Source organism: Python bivittatus, unplaced genomic scaffold (genome assembly GCF_059951505.1).
Source record: "Python bivittatus isolate LINGU-HERP-01145 unplaced genomic scaffold, Pbiv_v1 ctg000590_np1212, whole genome shotgun sequence".
NCBI lineage: Eukaryota > Metazoa > Chordata > Lepidosauria > Squamata > Pythonidae > Python > Python bivittatus.
The window spans coordinates 807,109-822,016 of NW_028277086.1; the positions used below are offsets into that span (position 1 = coordinate 807,109).

Here is a 14,908-nt window from a genome sequence, read left to right on the forward strand (position 1 = left end):
GGGAGGCCATGCCAGGCCACTGGCTAAGAAGGAAGAACACACCAGCTTTTCCTTCTGCCCAGCTCAGCCTCCCAGAGAGGCTTCCAGCAGCCCCAGCCCGCGAGGCCAGAGAGCACAGGGGTCTCTGCCCTGTGTCGTCCCTCCTGGAGCGCACACGGGCAGCCCCCAGCCGGGGGTCCTCAAAGCTCTGCGGGGACACCGATGCACCGCTCACCAGAGGCCAAGAGGCACCTGCCAGTGGCCAAGAGAAGGAAAACTCAAAGAAGAGATGCTCGGTCTCCCGGCCATCTTACAAGGCAGGCAACGGTTCCCCGGGGTGCTCAGCCGATCCCAGGTCCCCGAACCCAAAGATAGCTGAAACTGCTCGGCCTTATCATAGGCCTGACTGGCTATCCTAAAAGGACGCTGCTTATAGCAGGAACCTGAAATTGCAAGCCAGCTTCCCATCACGCAAGAGGTCAGAATTAAGGTTTGGGCTGCAATATGACTGCATTCCCACAAGATGTGGGACCAGATCAGATAAAGATTTATTTATTTATCCATCAATCCCACTTGTATGCTGCCTGACTCCCAGTGACTCTGGGTGGCTAAGATAAATCTGGCAGGGTGAGCCGAGCTGGCTGGTACTCCACAGCCAAGCAAACGGACAGCCATGTATGATTTGTCCTGTTGTTTAGACAAATAGGGAGACGTTGGGAAGCAGCTACGCTTTAAGCCAGGGGCCCCTGCGCGCTAGCACACCTTCCGTGGCTCCCCTTCTCCAACGTCCCCATGTGCCCTGAACAAGAACTGCCAAGAGGTCTCCTCCCCAAGATGTGGGTGGACAAGGGGCCCTCTCCTAATCCATTCCCTGTAGGCGAGTCGCAAGGGTAACCCAGGAGGCAAGTTTGAGGCTGGATTCGGGCCCGTGGGGGCAGAGGAGCCATGAACTAAAATGCATCACTTGGGGCATCTTAATGACGCATGATGTTTTCCGTTACTGTCACCTGACAGTTGTCCACAACTGATTCGACAGGGTGTAGATGTGATCCATAAGCAAACAGACCAGGAGAGCCTCGTGCTGCAAAGGCCTTCAGAAGAGGAGCAGCTTCTCCAGAGCAGCACGGCACTGCAAGGGTTAATCCTTCCCACTGTAGCCTATCAAGGCAAGACTAGGATCAGCTGTGCTAAGGGAGACCCTCCTCTGTCCTCCTCCCCCACCACCTCCTGACAGGGCTGCCTCGGTCCCTCAGGACACACATGGGGAGCAGGACCCTCCTGACGCTGCAGGCAAGTGAGATGTCTGCTTCATCCGCCGGCTCTCCTCCTCGAGGAAGTGCAGACAAGCCGGCCAAAGTTCTGCATCCAACAGGTGAAGCCAGCACACCGCCTCCCTTCTCTCCCCTCCCAACAGCTCCAGACTGCAGCCCCTGGGGCGGGCGGGCGCCCCCCCCCGAAAGGAATGCTCAGGTAGGCGTGAAGCTGCTGGGAGGGAGGGGAGGGGCCTGTTGGACTGACCACTCGCGGACAATATAAAACTCTCGCCCGTCCAGCCGCGGTCTGAAAGGAGCTGCGAGAGACGCACGTGTGTGCCAGCTCAACGCACCAGCCAGGCAGGGTGCAGCAGGGGACTTAGCCCCTCTCAGCCAGGAGCACCAGCAGAGCAAGCAGACAAGTCTTGGAAGACGACCAAGTTGCGAAAGTGACGGGAATTCCTCGCTGGAAAAACTACAGGGCGAAAAGGCATCGAGGGAGAGACCTTGGGAGTTGCCTGCCTTTTCTGTCCGGCAAGCGGCCCCCAAAAGATGAGAGGCCGGAGCTGAGGACCGTCTTCCCCGCAGAGCCCTCACGCATCGCCTCTTCCCGCCATGTCGTTCGCCATGCTGCGCTCGGCCCCCAGCCGGTTCCTGTACCCCGAGATCAGCATGCTGTCGGAGGACGAGGAGAATGGGAGCGAGAGCTCGGGCTCAGACGAGAAGCCGTACCCCCTGGGCGCCAGTGGGTACGGACTCAAAGGCAGCAAGCGCGGGCACGGGAAGAAGGCCAGCCGCGTCCACCGGGAGCCCCGGCAGCGCCACACGGCCAACGCGCGGGAGCGCGACCGCACCAACAGCGTCAACACGGCCTTCAGCGCTCTGAGGACTCTCATCCCCACCGAACCGGCGGACCGGAAGCTCTCCAAGATCGAGACCCTCCGCCTGGCCTCCAGCTACATCTCGCACCTGGGCAACGTCCTCCTGGTCGGGGAGGCATGCGGAGACGGGCAGCCCTGCCACTCCACCCCAGCCTTCTTCCACCACGGCAGCGCTAGCAGCAACAAAAGTGGTGGTGGCGGCGGCGGCGGCAGCTCACCCGCCCAGGACAGCGAAGGGTCCCAACCCAAGCAGATCTGCACTTTCTGCCTCAGCAACCAGAGGAGGCTGGTGAGTACTGCTGTCTCCTGCTGAGGCGGGGGGTGGGGAGCAAGGAAGTTCTGGAAGGCCCCCGTCTGATCTAGGGGCTGGCTGCGAGAAGGAATGGTTGGCACTCCCACCAGGGCTCCCTGTTGCCCATGCCCAGTCCACACACACAAGATCGGGGAGGCTCTGGAGCCCTTCTCTTCCAGTGACGTGCCTGATCCCCGATGTCCGAAGAGGTGGTGGGGCGGGGGCTCGAATATCGGGGCGATATGAGCCAATCAGGCAGGACAACACAGAGATTGGGGAAAAGCGAGAGAGGTTGATTTAGCAGCACTTGCCTTTTGGCAAGATAGTGTTGTACCATCCTGGCAACATCTTATTGGCTAATAGCTGTTCCCAAATCTTATTACAAATAGTAAGCTGAGGCTGAGAAATTGTGACTTTCCCAAAGCTACCCTTCTCCACCCTGACCGTACGAATGAGCAGAGTCCGGACTCCTCGTCTGACTGCGCCCGCCCAGAGCTGCAGGGTGATTCCCATCTGGGCTGCCTTGTCCGCCTCAGGGAGAAAGAGAGGGGCTCCTTCACGTACTAAGCCAATTAACATTTACAAGCCCAAGGACCGTAATCGTTTTAGGGACCAGAGTGCTTTGGATGGGAAGCTAAAGTCCATTTCAAACATGCCTGTGACCAGAAGGAAGGAAGCCCTCCTAGGCTGGTGCCATCTGCTGAACCAAAGGCGAAGGCATCTGCGTGCCCACCCCCCATACCAGCAAACATATTCAATTCCTAAGAAGGTTAAAAAGGTTACGAAACCTTTGGCGGAGGAAGGGAAACAAAGAGATACATGCTAGAGAAGCTACATTTGGGGGCTCAGTGCAAACCCCTGCATTAAGTATATCCTTACCCCTCAGTTCTGCCTTGGCCCTCCAGAATCCCCCCTTTGGGCTTTATGGAAAACGAAGCGACCCCAGCCACCCAAAGTATGCCTCCCGTGACGAAGCCCATCGCTCCAGTGGGGGAATAAGACCAATGCTGCGGCCCTGTGCACTACACGCCAGCCTCGGATCTTTTCACACCTGTTGCTTCTGCAAGGGGGTATCCACCTTAGAGCTACATGCTAGTCAGCTACATGAGACGCTTCTCTCCACCCACTCCTGAAGCGCACGTTTTGGATCTGGAAACCCCTCGCTTCACAGGCGCATCCCACTGCGGTGTTGTGAACACAGCGACTGCCAAGCGAAAGGACCCCCTCTTATTTAAGACCCCTGCCCATCCGCTGCCAGGAAATATACTGATATTTCGGCCTGCATGGGAAGAGGACGCCACCCACACCGAATCCAACTTAAAAGTATTTCAATACGAGGCGTTAGTTTGAGACACTTTAGCAAGAACTTTTAATTATTATTAAAGCAGAAAACATGGAGGGAACTGAAACATCTGGCACATTTTTGGTGCTAATTATCCTTCTTAAAGATTTTGACTGTGATTTAAAAAAAAATTAAAAAGTGTTTAAAGTAAAAAAAAAAAAACATATTTATCAGTTGACTGTTTTAGATGTTTTAGTTCCATTACAGCCTGCAATCCTGAAGCGGAAACTATGAGTTCAGAAAAAATTTGCAGCGTGCACCAAGAGCCTAATGGAAAGTGCAGCGCAACAGCCTCGTGGCCGCGTTCCCGCCTGGTGTGGAAGAGTTTAAGAGTCTGCGTTTCAGTCTGGTGTGCGTGTTCGTGCTCAGGACCAAAGGTTGGACAGGTCATCCTCTAAAGTGGCTCTCAGAAGGTTCAGGACCCGCAGAACAACGGCCTTCCTCGTGGAATTCCTCACCACAAGATGCTACAGAGGCTGGGATTTCCAAGGGGTGCTGCAACATCTAGGAGAACCCAATGCTATGGGGGCACAGAGAGCAGGATAACACCCTGGCTTCCTTGAAAAGTTCCCAGAAGCATCACAGGGAACCTCTGACACCACCCAAGGCCGCCATGTGCTCTTATGAAATTTCATCCTTCACAGAAAGAGAGAAGGGATGTATGTAGTCCAGGAGCACAAAATGGGGTTGCCTCCAGATTCTTTGGACTATGACTTCCACAAGTCCCAGAAGCATGGCTGAAAGCTGGAGAATACTGGAAGCTTGGCTTAAAGCATCTGGAGAGCCCCAGATTACTAACTGTGGATGTAATTGTGTATACAGGAGCTTGCTGGGCAACCAACACATTTCCTCAAATCAATCTTAATTATGGGCACATTTTGGTTAAGGTACAATGAAAAAGTCTGTGGAACCAGACAACCAGACAAGGTGAAATGACACAGAGAAGAGCCAGAGGAGAAAAGGAAGAAAAAAGGATCAGAATTCAATCTTGGCCAGTTCAGGCAGGCATACCACAATTCTCCATTTACAGTATCCTGGATGAGATGCTTCACATGTACAAAACCTACAAGCTTCTTCTGGAAAGAAAAGTATGTGGCCTCTTCTGATTTGCATGCACAGATGAATGTTGGTAAGTGTCCCGCGGTGCTTCCTTTCCCTCCCCCCCCATGCACAGTAACACAAGTGGATCACCACCAACTTTGTCTGAATATCACAGCGCCGTAGGAAGCCAAAGCAGGCCGCCTCTCCTTCAGTTCTCATCCTCTGAAAGAAGTGCAGCCTGCATGCCAGATCCCACAGATCCAAGAGCAAATGCATCTGGGGTGGGAAAGACAACTCCCCCGTCAGCCAGAAACATTCGGCTCCTTACCTCGGGCACCTTCAGCTCTCAAGAGCACAAGGAGCAACACTACACAACGAACAGTACACAGATTCCTCAAATCTTCTCTAAAGCAGGAGGATCCCTGTGCAACACAAGCCCCTCCTTCATTTTGTGCGTGGCACCAGGAGAAAAAGTACGCTACTTCTTAAAAATGGCACAGGCGTCAATTTGCCATATAAGTTCCAAACTGTTTTGATTCTCAAAGCTGCTATAATTGCTTAGAGAGGACTATGTTTTTAGGGCTCATTTCTTTTAGATACAAAAGGGGCGTGCGTTTATCTTCCTTGCTATTCTGTTTGGTGAGCACTGGTATCTTCACTTGGGAACGTGCACATTTTTCTCTCCGAGCTTAAAGCTGCTCTCCTGAGGAATCTGAGCAAGAATTCAGGGCAAGAGTACAGCTTCACAGCAGCCCCAGAAGAAAGAAAAAGCCCAGGCCGCTGGTGGGAAAGGAAACCTCCGCCCCCAGCCACCCCGTTCCTTGCCCATTAAAAGGGCGAGCATGCAATAATAGCCAGAGAGGGAGAAGGGTCCACACGCGCATGCCGTACGCTCCATCTTGAGGAATGGCATATTGGAAATATACACTGGGGCACACAGGAACGGAGATGATTGTAGGGACAGCTAAAGAAAACCCGTATCACCAGACATTCAATCAAGCAGTAAACAATACTGATCAAGGAACTACCAGAGGAACAAAACAAACCCCCCACCCCCACCAACACTGGCAGGGTGTGTCACAGTCTATAAACAGAGAGCAAGCCCCACTCCCTTCTAGCCCTGAAGATGTCACCTGGCCGGGTAACGAAACGCTTGCCAGAAAACAACCCAGCTCAGAGAACCCCAAGGACGCCACAGCTGAAGAAGAGGCATGGAAAACGCACCTCCTTGAGTTTCAGCGTGAAAAGGGAAATTTGCAACAGAACCTATTTTGCTCCTCAGCAGGCGCTTCTGTAAACTTATCTGTGGGGCAGAAGACCCTCAAAAGGTCATGGCACAGAAGGCAACATCCATCACCAAGGAGGAGAAAATACTGCTGCAGAGAGAAGACCCCCTCCAGGAACCCAGCGGTATTTTATGAAACATTGGAAAGCAAGCATGCTTTTGCAATCATTTAAAAGTAGATTAGCTCAGTTTTAATACTTGATGTCTACAATTAGGACTGCGATTGGGTAATTAAAAATATAAAACTCCGCAGTTGAGCGTGAACTAAGAACACATCTCTCTGCTCTTCTACAATAGCATTCCTTAACTTTGCCAATGTCTATGCTCTCCCAGTTAATTTATCCAGAGGACCCAAATACAGATTTTGAAATGATCTCATATAAAACTTCGAGAAGAGTTGGAAGAAAGGACAATGAAAGAACACTCTTGAATGAGGAGAATAATGCCTACTGCTTCTTAGTGGGATTTATTTGTGATCCGTATTAAGAAATCAGGAAGATGGCGAAAAGAATGGCAGTTGGCAAAAATCAGATTTCTCCCTGTTCACCATTAAGGCTGCACAGACAGAGCAGAAGTGGAGAATTTGCCCTCAAACAATATATATCCGGGCAGCCTTGCTTTTCACTAAAAAGGATCCCAAATCAGGAGCTGCCTCTTAACTGCTGGTATCATGGTGGAACTGGCATTTAAGACCAGAAAACACAGCTGGAGTTCACTGAGTGTCACCCAGCACCCTTGAGAGATGGGCATCTTTGGACCTGATGCACAGAAATAGCAGGGACGAAGTACGCCAAGCACTGGCAGCACCCCCCTCCCCAATTTTTAATAGGGAAGAAAAGCAACACAGCCGCCGCCGCTCCTCACGAAACACGCCAGGCACAGAGTCCCGAATTCCTTTGCTGCTGAAATCAGCATGGGGCAGCAGCTGCAGACACAAACGCAGCTCAGAGGAAACCGCCTCACACCGGGTCAGGTCAAGGATTCCGCTGGACCAGTCTCACCCATCCGTGGACAGTAGCTCACTGACAAGGACAGGTCTTTTCAGGACACCCCAGGAGAGGTGCCAGGGCCTGAATGTGTGTCATTCTGAACGCAGAAGGAGTGCTCTGACGCTGAACTGCAGTCTTTCCCAAAAGAGAAGACTCACGTTGTTACAAGAGGTGCTCCCAAGTCAGAGGTCTGCAAGGACGGTCTTCAGGAGGAGCGTGCTCTCTTCCTGGAGCCAATGGCAGAAAGCTGCTTTCCACCCTGACTTCTCCTCAGAATGTCACACAATCCATCCTTGTCAATATCTTCCTGGGTTGACTACCTCCTAAAAAGGACTTCAGGAATCCTCCTCCTCTTGCCTACCTTTCCTCACAGCTTTGCTGCTCTCGACTTGATGCCAACAGAGGACAGCAGTGAAATGATGGATGGGAAGTACCTGCTCATACTCTAAGTCTAGCGGCCAATACTAACTTTTCAAGCGTGGAATTCTCTCTCTCCCCTTCTCTCCATATGGGGATGTTTTACTGCTGCGAAAATACGGAGACAGCAACCAATAGTTGCCACGTTATGTGCTTAGAGCACTGGCCAAAAATGAAAGGCAAGTGATTTTGTTAATTTTTTTTTTATTAGACCGGTATCCCATCTTTCATACAGGAGCATACAGCATCCCTCCTCCTATTCTTCCCCAACAACCACCTCTAAGGTAGTTTGGTTGAGAGGGGGCAACTGGCCCAAAGTCACCCATGAACTTCTGTGGCTGAGAGTAGTTGAGAACCTGGTTCTATGTCACTGTTTTCCATCTTGCTTCCTCTCCCCACAACAATTTAAGAATGTCGTACTTCCCACAATAGCTAGCCAAATCAACTGCCAATTTATTCATTTTTTTAAAAGAATTATAACCTGTCTACCCAGTTAATGCCAATTAGAATTCCAAGGGGGGGCTTTCCAACAAGCTCCTAAGGAGGACTTCAGTGCCAGGTGCTTCAGGACCTCAGTGGTAGACTGGAAGATGTCCTCTTGGGCTACTTCAGGGACCGCCAAGAGTTTGGGGTGCAGCAGTCCAGTTCATATGTACGATCACTGAATGGATTCACATGTTTGCAAGAGAGTGTTATGGACTATTTCATGTGTGTCTTTAGTGGCACCCGCACAGTATCATTTTTAGATGCCCAGATTACCTGACTATCAGGCCTCAACAAATGGTTATTCTAGAAGCCTTCATTTTGAGTAGTTGTTTTTTCCATGCCTGAAACCTTGCTCAAAAGTGCAGAATGGCTTTTTAACTGCCACACATTTCTTTTGGTATTTCAGTGAAATACCATGCTTCTTTTCTTTTCTTTTCTTTTTTCTTTTCTTTCCTTTTTTCTTTTTAGTAAAGGGAGTCATGCTTACCCTCACCAACATGCCATAAATGCTGCTGCACTTGCTGGGCCTCCCAGGTTCAAAAGATGACCAGGTACTACAACAGATGTGCCAATTCGAGGATGTAGTGCTATATTCCAGAGGCAAAAAACTCTGAAAATAAGTAAACCAGCTTTTCTCCTATTGGCCATATTATCTGCTCTTTAGCTATTTTATCCACAACATTTTCAAGCACTCCCTATAAGGATTATAAATCCTTATTTATAACAAGCTAGGAAGAGTCTATTTTATACCAATTTTATTCCACCCCTTAAAAACCTTTCTGCTCTGGGTCACATGACTGGGAAGGGGGAGGGAGGGGCTCAGAGTAGAGCAGTCAGCAGCACTGCGAGCCCCTGCCCCTCCCCCGGGGATGCAGGGGGAGGGGTTCTCCGAGCCCCCGGCCGTCCGGCCCGCAGTCAAGCTTGATCTTCCTTTCTGTGGCTTCTGCCAGATGCAGTCCGCTCTGCTCGCCTATCCCGCTGACGGGCAGACTCCAGGCCCTGCGCATCTGCCCTTCTCTGCATCCACGGTGGGGGGTGGGGGAGAGAATAAGAACAGGCTCATGGAAGTGGGGATCAGGCTCCTGGGAATGTGAAGGGCCTGTGGATGATCTGCTTTTGCCCCCCCAGTTCCCTAATGGAAGGTCAAGATTTCCCCGGAGGCAGGGGAATCATGGCTGTGGTTGACTGGAAATCCGGAGCAGCAGCTGGGACTAGCTCTCAGTCCTGCGCCGAGAGTCTGCGGTCTCTGAAGTCGCTTTGCTGATGAATCTTCCAGTCTCCTGGCTGCCTCCTTCACTTTCATAAACCCAAACAGGAACTCCAAATAAAAAGAAGGGAAGCAAACGGGTCGGCTTTGCCGAAGCCCAGAACTAACAGAGTTCTTTTGCTTCTTCTAATGCCCCTCATGAAGCCGCAGTTTCTTTAACAGCAGGAAACAGCGCCCACTTTGAAGTCAAGACTCAGTGGGAGGCTAAGTGGGCTTGATCTCCGCCAGGCAGCTGCCCCTCCAGAGGTCTAGAGGGGTCAGGCATTCACAGCACTGACTTGCAAGGGGGGGAAGACCCCCCCCACAGCAAGTCCAGAAGGGGCTTTTGCGGTCCTTCCAGGGTAGAGGGCTCCTGCAAGGGCCAGTTGGTAGTCACTGGAAGGACCTGCTCTAAACAGCATCAGGAGCCCAAAGGGTTCATCCTTCCACCTCTTCAACTGCAGTGCCTCGGAGTGCCAAAGGAGCCCTGCCCCCGAACCCCAATCCAGGAAACGGCCAGGGGTTGGCATGCAGGTTGGCTCAACTGGAGAGCCTCCCCGTTGTTTCAAATCAGTCATTACAAACTTTGGCAGAAGCCAGCTTTGCCCTTTCCTTACAACACCACGGCAAGCTTAATGTACCAGAGTGCCCTTGGCCCAGGGACGCTTTTCTTGGGCAAACTTCCCCAAACAGGGAGGTCCCTTACTTTCCCTCTCAGGCGCCTATCATCACAAGCCATGGACCGAACCGAGACATCCCGGGTATCCCCACCAATGCTTCAGCAAGCAAGGAGTAGGCACCTGGAAGCCAGCTGTGCAGACGCTGCTTGGGGCACAGCAGCCTGGAGGGGGCTCTTCCTGCCGTCCCCCACCCCCTGAAGATGGGCTTGCTTCACAACCCCCTTAATTTACCATTCCTGCTTTTAGTGGCAGCGGAAAGGAAGGGGATGGGGAGAAAAATATGAGGCGGGATTTTCCGAATCCCCATTTCCTCTCCAGACAGCAAGAGTGCTCTTGGGGCCTGAACATCTGGGAAATTCAATTTTGCCGTTCCTGGGCTCCCCCCTCCTCTTTTTTGCCTCTCCTTTAACAAAGGATGGGGCTGCCTGTTAGCAACCATCCGCTGGCCGTTAATCGCACCTTTGGTGCCTCCTGACCCTAAGGCGCCTGAGTCAAGATGCTCCCATTCCCCGGAGAACAACCTGAGCCACCTCAGAAGGCCTCAGAAAGGATGGCCGGCCAGGGAGACCCTTGTCATGCCCCACCCCAAAGACCTTCCAGTTAAAAGCTACCACTCTGCCACCCAGTTGTCTCCTAACTGCAGGAACGCAAACGGCAGAGAGCAACTTTGTTCCAAAGGGTGGGGTTAAAACTAGGGGCAGGATCCAAGGAAACAAGCAGGTGGGGAGGGCAGCCCTTTCAGCTCTGGAAGCCGTACGTTCCCTTGGGAGTTTTTATGCTGTTGCCATCTGGGCGGAAGAGAGGTGCAGGGCCCGGAGTCAGAATTCAGCATCCACCCTAGGAAAGAGGCTGTGCTATGAAGTGGCACTGTGGAGCCAGTTGCTGCAGCCTCTCTCGCGGTGCTGGCTAAGGTGGCGAGACGAGGATGGCGAGGGCTGGTGGCGCAGAGCCTCCTTGGCCACGTGATCAGCAGCAGCTCTAGGCACGTTTACGTCATTTCCTTCTCCTGCTTGGTCCCTTTGCAGAGTAAAGACCGAGAAAGAAAGACAGCGATTCGGAGTTAGGTGCTTATGGAATCAGGATGGTGGTGGTGACAGCGATGGTGGTGGCAGCGGCGGCGGCAGCAGGAATTATAAGGGGAAAATCAAGAGACGGGTCTGTCTGCCCTGCCCTCGGCTGTCTTCTGGAGCTGCGCGGTTCTACCCAGGATGAACTTATGGACAACGCTGTCCCAGGAGAGACTGAAAATCCCAAGTCTGGATTTGCAGGCAAGTAAAGTAGGCTTAGATTACAAAAACGGCAGGACTGTGCCAGGTGCTGGAGGCACAGCCCCTACGACAAAGGGGGAGGTTTTCCTGCTCACCAGGGACTGGCATCTTGAGGAAGCAAGAAAAGGTGATGGCAGCCCAGTATTTCTCTTTCGAAGGACTGAGAGAAGAGGAACAAAGCACGAGTGCTCCTTGGGCTTGGGGCCTCCTTGGGCAGTTGCAGGCCATCCTGTTCTCAGAACTCTGGATGGGGCTCTAATCAGTATGGGCTGGACTTTCTTGTCTTGATAATAATATAAAACCCAAGTTGTTTATATAATGAGCGGATAATATTTTGTAAAAATGCAATATAAACATCCTTTCAGACTTTGGCTGATGGACTCTGATCTTGGTCCTGCTATTGCTATTTGAATTTAAATTGTTCAGGGTAATAGTCATTCCCTCTCTGTAGAATGTGTTAACTTAGACAAGGAATATGTGTGTTTGTGCTGGTACGTGTTTGAAGTCAGAAGGCATTAACGCTTCTTAGTACTGGAAGCCCAGAGACAATTATCTGTATTTTTTTATTTTTTTTTTACTTCAGCAAAAAAAGTGCGGCAGGCTCCTTGGCAGCAGGATGCAGTGCGGGCAACCTGGTGCAAAAGAGAAAAGCCAGTCATGAACAGGCTGGGGAAAACAGGCTGGCAAGGGGGTGGCCGGAGGGGCCAGCACAGCAGCCACAGCTCAGGAAAGGCTGCTGGCATCAAGAAGGGGAATGGGGTGATGCAGGGGAAGAGCGCCTGGTTGCGTCTGTGTACCTTGTTCAAGAGACCAACGTTTTTCATCAAGAGCAAGATTAATTCATGGGATTTTATTTTCCACAAATACAATATTGGCAGTGAACTCAGAAGGGCTTAAAAGGTGGTTAGAGAGCAGGAAGAGGACTCAAATAATGGGGGGCAATAGCTTTATGAAGAACTTTGGCTGCCTGCTTTTAGAAAGAGGATGCTGGGCTAGGCGTCTCTTTAGTTTAATGCAGCTGTAAGACACATTTGCTGCATCTTAACGGCCGACCAACTGTCAGGGAGGACATTTATAGAGGCTACTACAAAAGGAGGGATGAAAATTGACACTACTGCCTAAGAACTACACTGTTCCTCAAACGTTAAGACAAATCCAGCAGCCTAGTAAGATTTAGATTTAGATCTGAATGCTTCTAAAAAAACATAAGGCATAAATATTGGTGGCCCACAAGGATGCCTTGTCTATCTAGAGAAAAATATTTGCTGGCATGTTAGTTCTGTAAAAGTGAAGTTGGTCCTGTGTTGTTCAGCAAAAGGATGAAAAACCATTAACTTCACACTGTGCTGATGGATTCTGAGTTGGGAGTCACCACCAGGCACACAACCAAGCAGTCAACACACGCTAATTAATGAACTACCAGAAGAGCAAAACAGAACCCCGACCCCCACCAGCACTGGCAAAGCAGGCCACAGCAGATAAATAGAGAGCAAACCTCATCCCATTTTAGCACAAGATGTTACCTAGCCAGGTAATGAAACGTTTGCAAGAAAAGATCCAAGCTCAGAGAACCCCAAGGACTCCATGATTCCCAAACTTTGAACAGTAGGCATGGAAGTGGGGAGTTCTCTTCTGCGCACGGGGGATGGGGAAGGGAGCAACAAAATTCCCAACAGATTTAGTTGTAGCCTGAGGATGCCTCTCCATCCCCTGCCCTGCTCCCCACGACAGAACTATGACCTTATCCCCAAGATGTAGAGACCAACCAGGGTGCCCTCCCATCCTTCCTGCAGGATGTTCCAGATCAGCTAGCTGGGAATGGAAGAAGAGCAGTCAGGCCCAAGGGACAACCAAGCGCCAGCCAACTGCTGGGAGATTTCTGTGAATGCTATTCCAAGGGACTCTCCCTCTGGCACTACTGTTAGATTAGGCCTTACGTGTTTGGATTCAGCGGAGTTGGTGGGAGCAACTCTACAACAGGCACAAATGTTTGGGCTTTTAACCATTTCCCCAGGATGACACCTTTATTTTAACAAAGCGTGGGAATCCACTCGCTCTTCAGCTCTCTGCCTGCCATTCATGAGCAGTGATCAACATCGACATCTCACCCATATATGTCTATCAAAGGTCCAGAAGGTGCCCACTCTTCAACCATCAGGTGCAAAGGTATCAAGAAGCAATTCTCCACTAACAGTCCTGAGATGGCCACGCAAAAGGGGACTGCGGTGGCTGTGTCCACCTGTTTCAGTAAAGCACCACTACAATGTAATGCTCACTGCACACATGTGCGCACGCGCGCACACACACACACACAACCACACACACACGACCCCACTCCCAGCTGATCTGAATCTCGTTTCCTCAATATTGCTCTCTTTCTCCTGCCAGGAAAGCAAGTACCACTTCCTATCACAGATTTGGGACAAATTAGGGCCACTAAAGCACCAGTGGGTGTTGCCACCAGGACAGCATGAAGCCCCATCCACCGCACAAATATCAGAATGATTATGATGCTTCTATGCAGGCATTTATTGTACCCAGAGACTGTGGGCCAACAGATCAGCTTTATGGCGCTTTCATACTTGTTAGCTAAATAAGCACCCAGGAAGCCATAGTCTAGCAACAGTTGAGGCAGCCCAAGCAACAGGCGGCTCCCTGGCTAGTACTGTCACCTACTGTCAGGGGGACAGCTGACCATGAGACCCATCTGAAACAGAAAGCCGCACCAATTTTGCCCAGGTGTCTGCAAAGGTAGAGGCTGGCTTGGGGGAGACCAAATGTGAGGGTCCCACACAAACTAAACCCAGAACCAGCTCACAGCAGACGGACTTCAAGCCTGCTGGTGGAGATGGCCTTCCCTCGCAGCTCCTTTCATCTTCCCCAGCACAGGGCTCCTGCCAGGTATCCTTTGGTGTCACACACTTTTGGCCAATGATTATAGGAACCAAGGTGAAAATTGGAGAATAGCTCTTAAAGTTGCAAGGGTCTTTCAGAAGAGAGGGTGGGCCTCTCTTTACACACCTCTCAGAGCTGCCTACAGGCTAGAAGCTTACTGCTCAGCAGGGCCAGCCCACTCTCCAGGCACGGAGAGGAGCCGTGCTCCTTTCCAGCTAGCTCACTTTCCCCACTCAGCTCCAGGAAATCCAGCGGCAGACCCCCCACACCACTCCCCGCCCCTTCACATTACTGTTTTTTTTAATTAACACACCACCTTACCAAAAGTGAAAAAGAAGAAAGATCTGGGGGGCGGGGGGACACAGCATGTGGGGAAGATGAAGGGGGTAGACTCTCCAAGGCGAAACCAGTGCTCAGTGTTCTCTGCAGGGTCTCGGGAGGCCTACTGTTCTTGGCCGGCCAATAAAAGCAATTTCTGGCAGCAGGGCAGTGAAAAGCCCTGGAGGACTGCCGGGTATTACCAGCACCACATAAGCCATGGGTAATGCCCTAATGCGAAGACCAAGTATGGACCAAGGAGGCAGTTCCTTATATTTTTTTCTTCAGTCAGACTGGGTTAATTGAAGACAGGACTGTTAAAATCTGGAACTGAAAACAGCAAGAAGAAAGGCTGGGTGGAGATCAACTTTCTCATTTTGTAATTCATCATGTTTCTAGATGAAATGTGTTTACTAACTGGTAGCTAGAACAATGAATCCCACCAGATCGCTGTTAAATATTGCAGCGGTCCCCAGCTCGCTGCCCTCCGGATGAGGTTGGGGGGAGCTCAGGTGACTACAACCTAAGCCCTCCGC

At 51.2% G+C, this 14,908-nt stretch overlaps 2 protein-coding genes across 4 annotated transcripts in view; one reads left to right on the forward strand and one right to left on the reverse strand.

Annotated features, from left to right (window-relative positions):
• The window catches only part of BOP1 (BOP1 ribosomal biogenesis factor), a 60,021-nt gene that overhangs the window by 9,978 nt on the left and 35,135 nt on the right, over positions 1 to 14,908 (reverse strand). The window lies entirely within an intron of this gene.
• On the forward strand, positions 1,370 to 11,215 carry SCX (scleraxis bHLH transcription factor). The gene is made up of 2 exons (XM_007439150.4): positions 1,370 to 2,402; positions 10,917 to 11,215. The coding sequence occupies exons 1-2, from the start codon at positions 1,848 to 1,850 to the stop codon at positions 10,953 to 10,955; spliced, it is 594 nt and encodes a 197-aa protein (XP_007439212.1). The 5' UTR covers positions 1,370 to 1,847; the 3' UTR covers positions 10,956 to 11,215.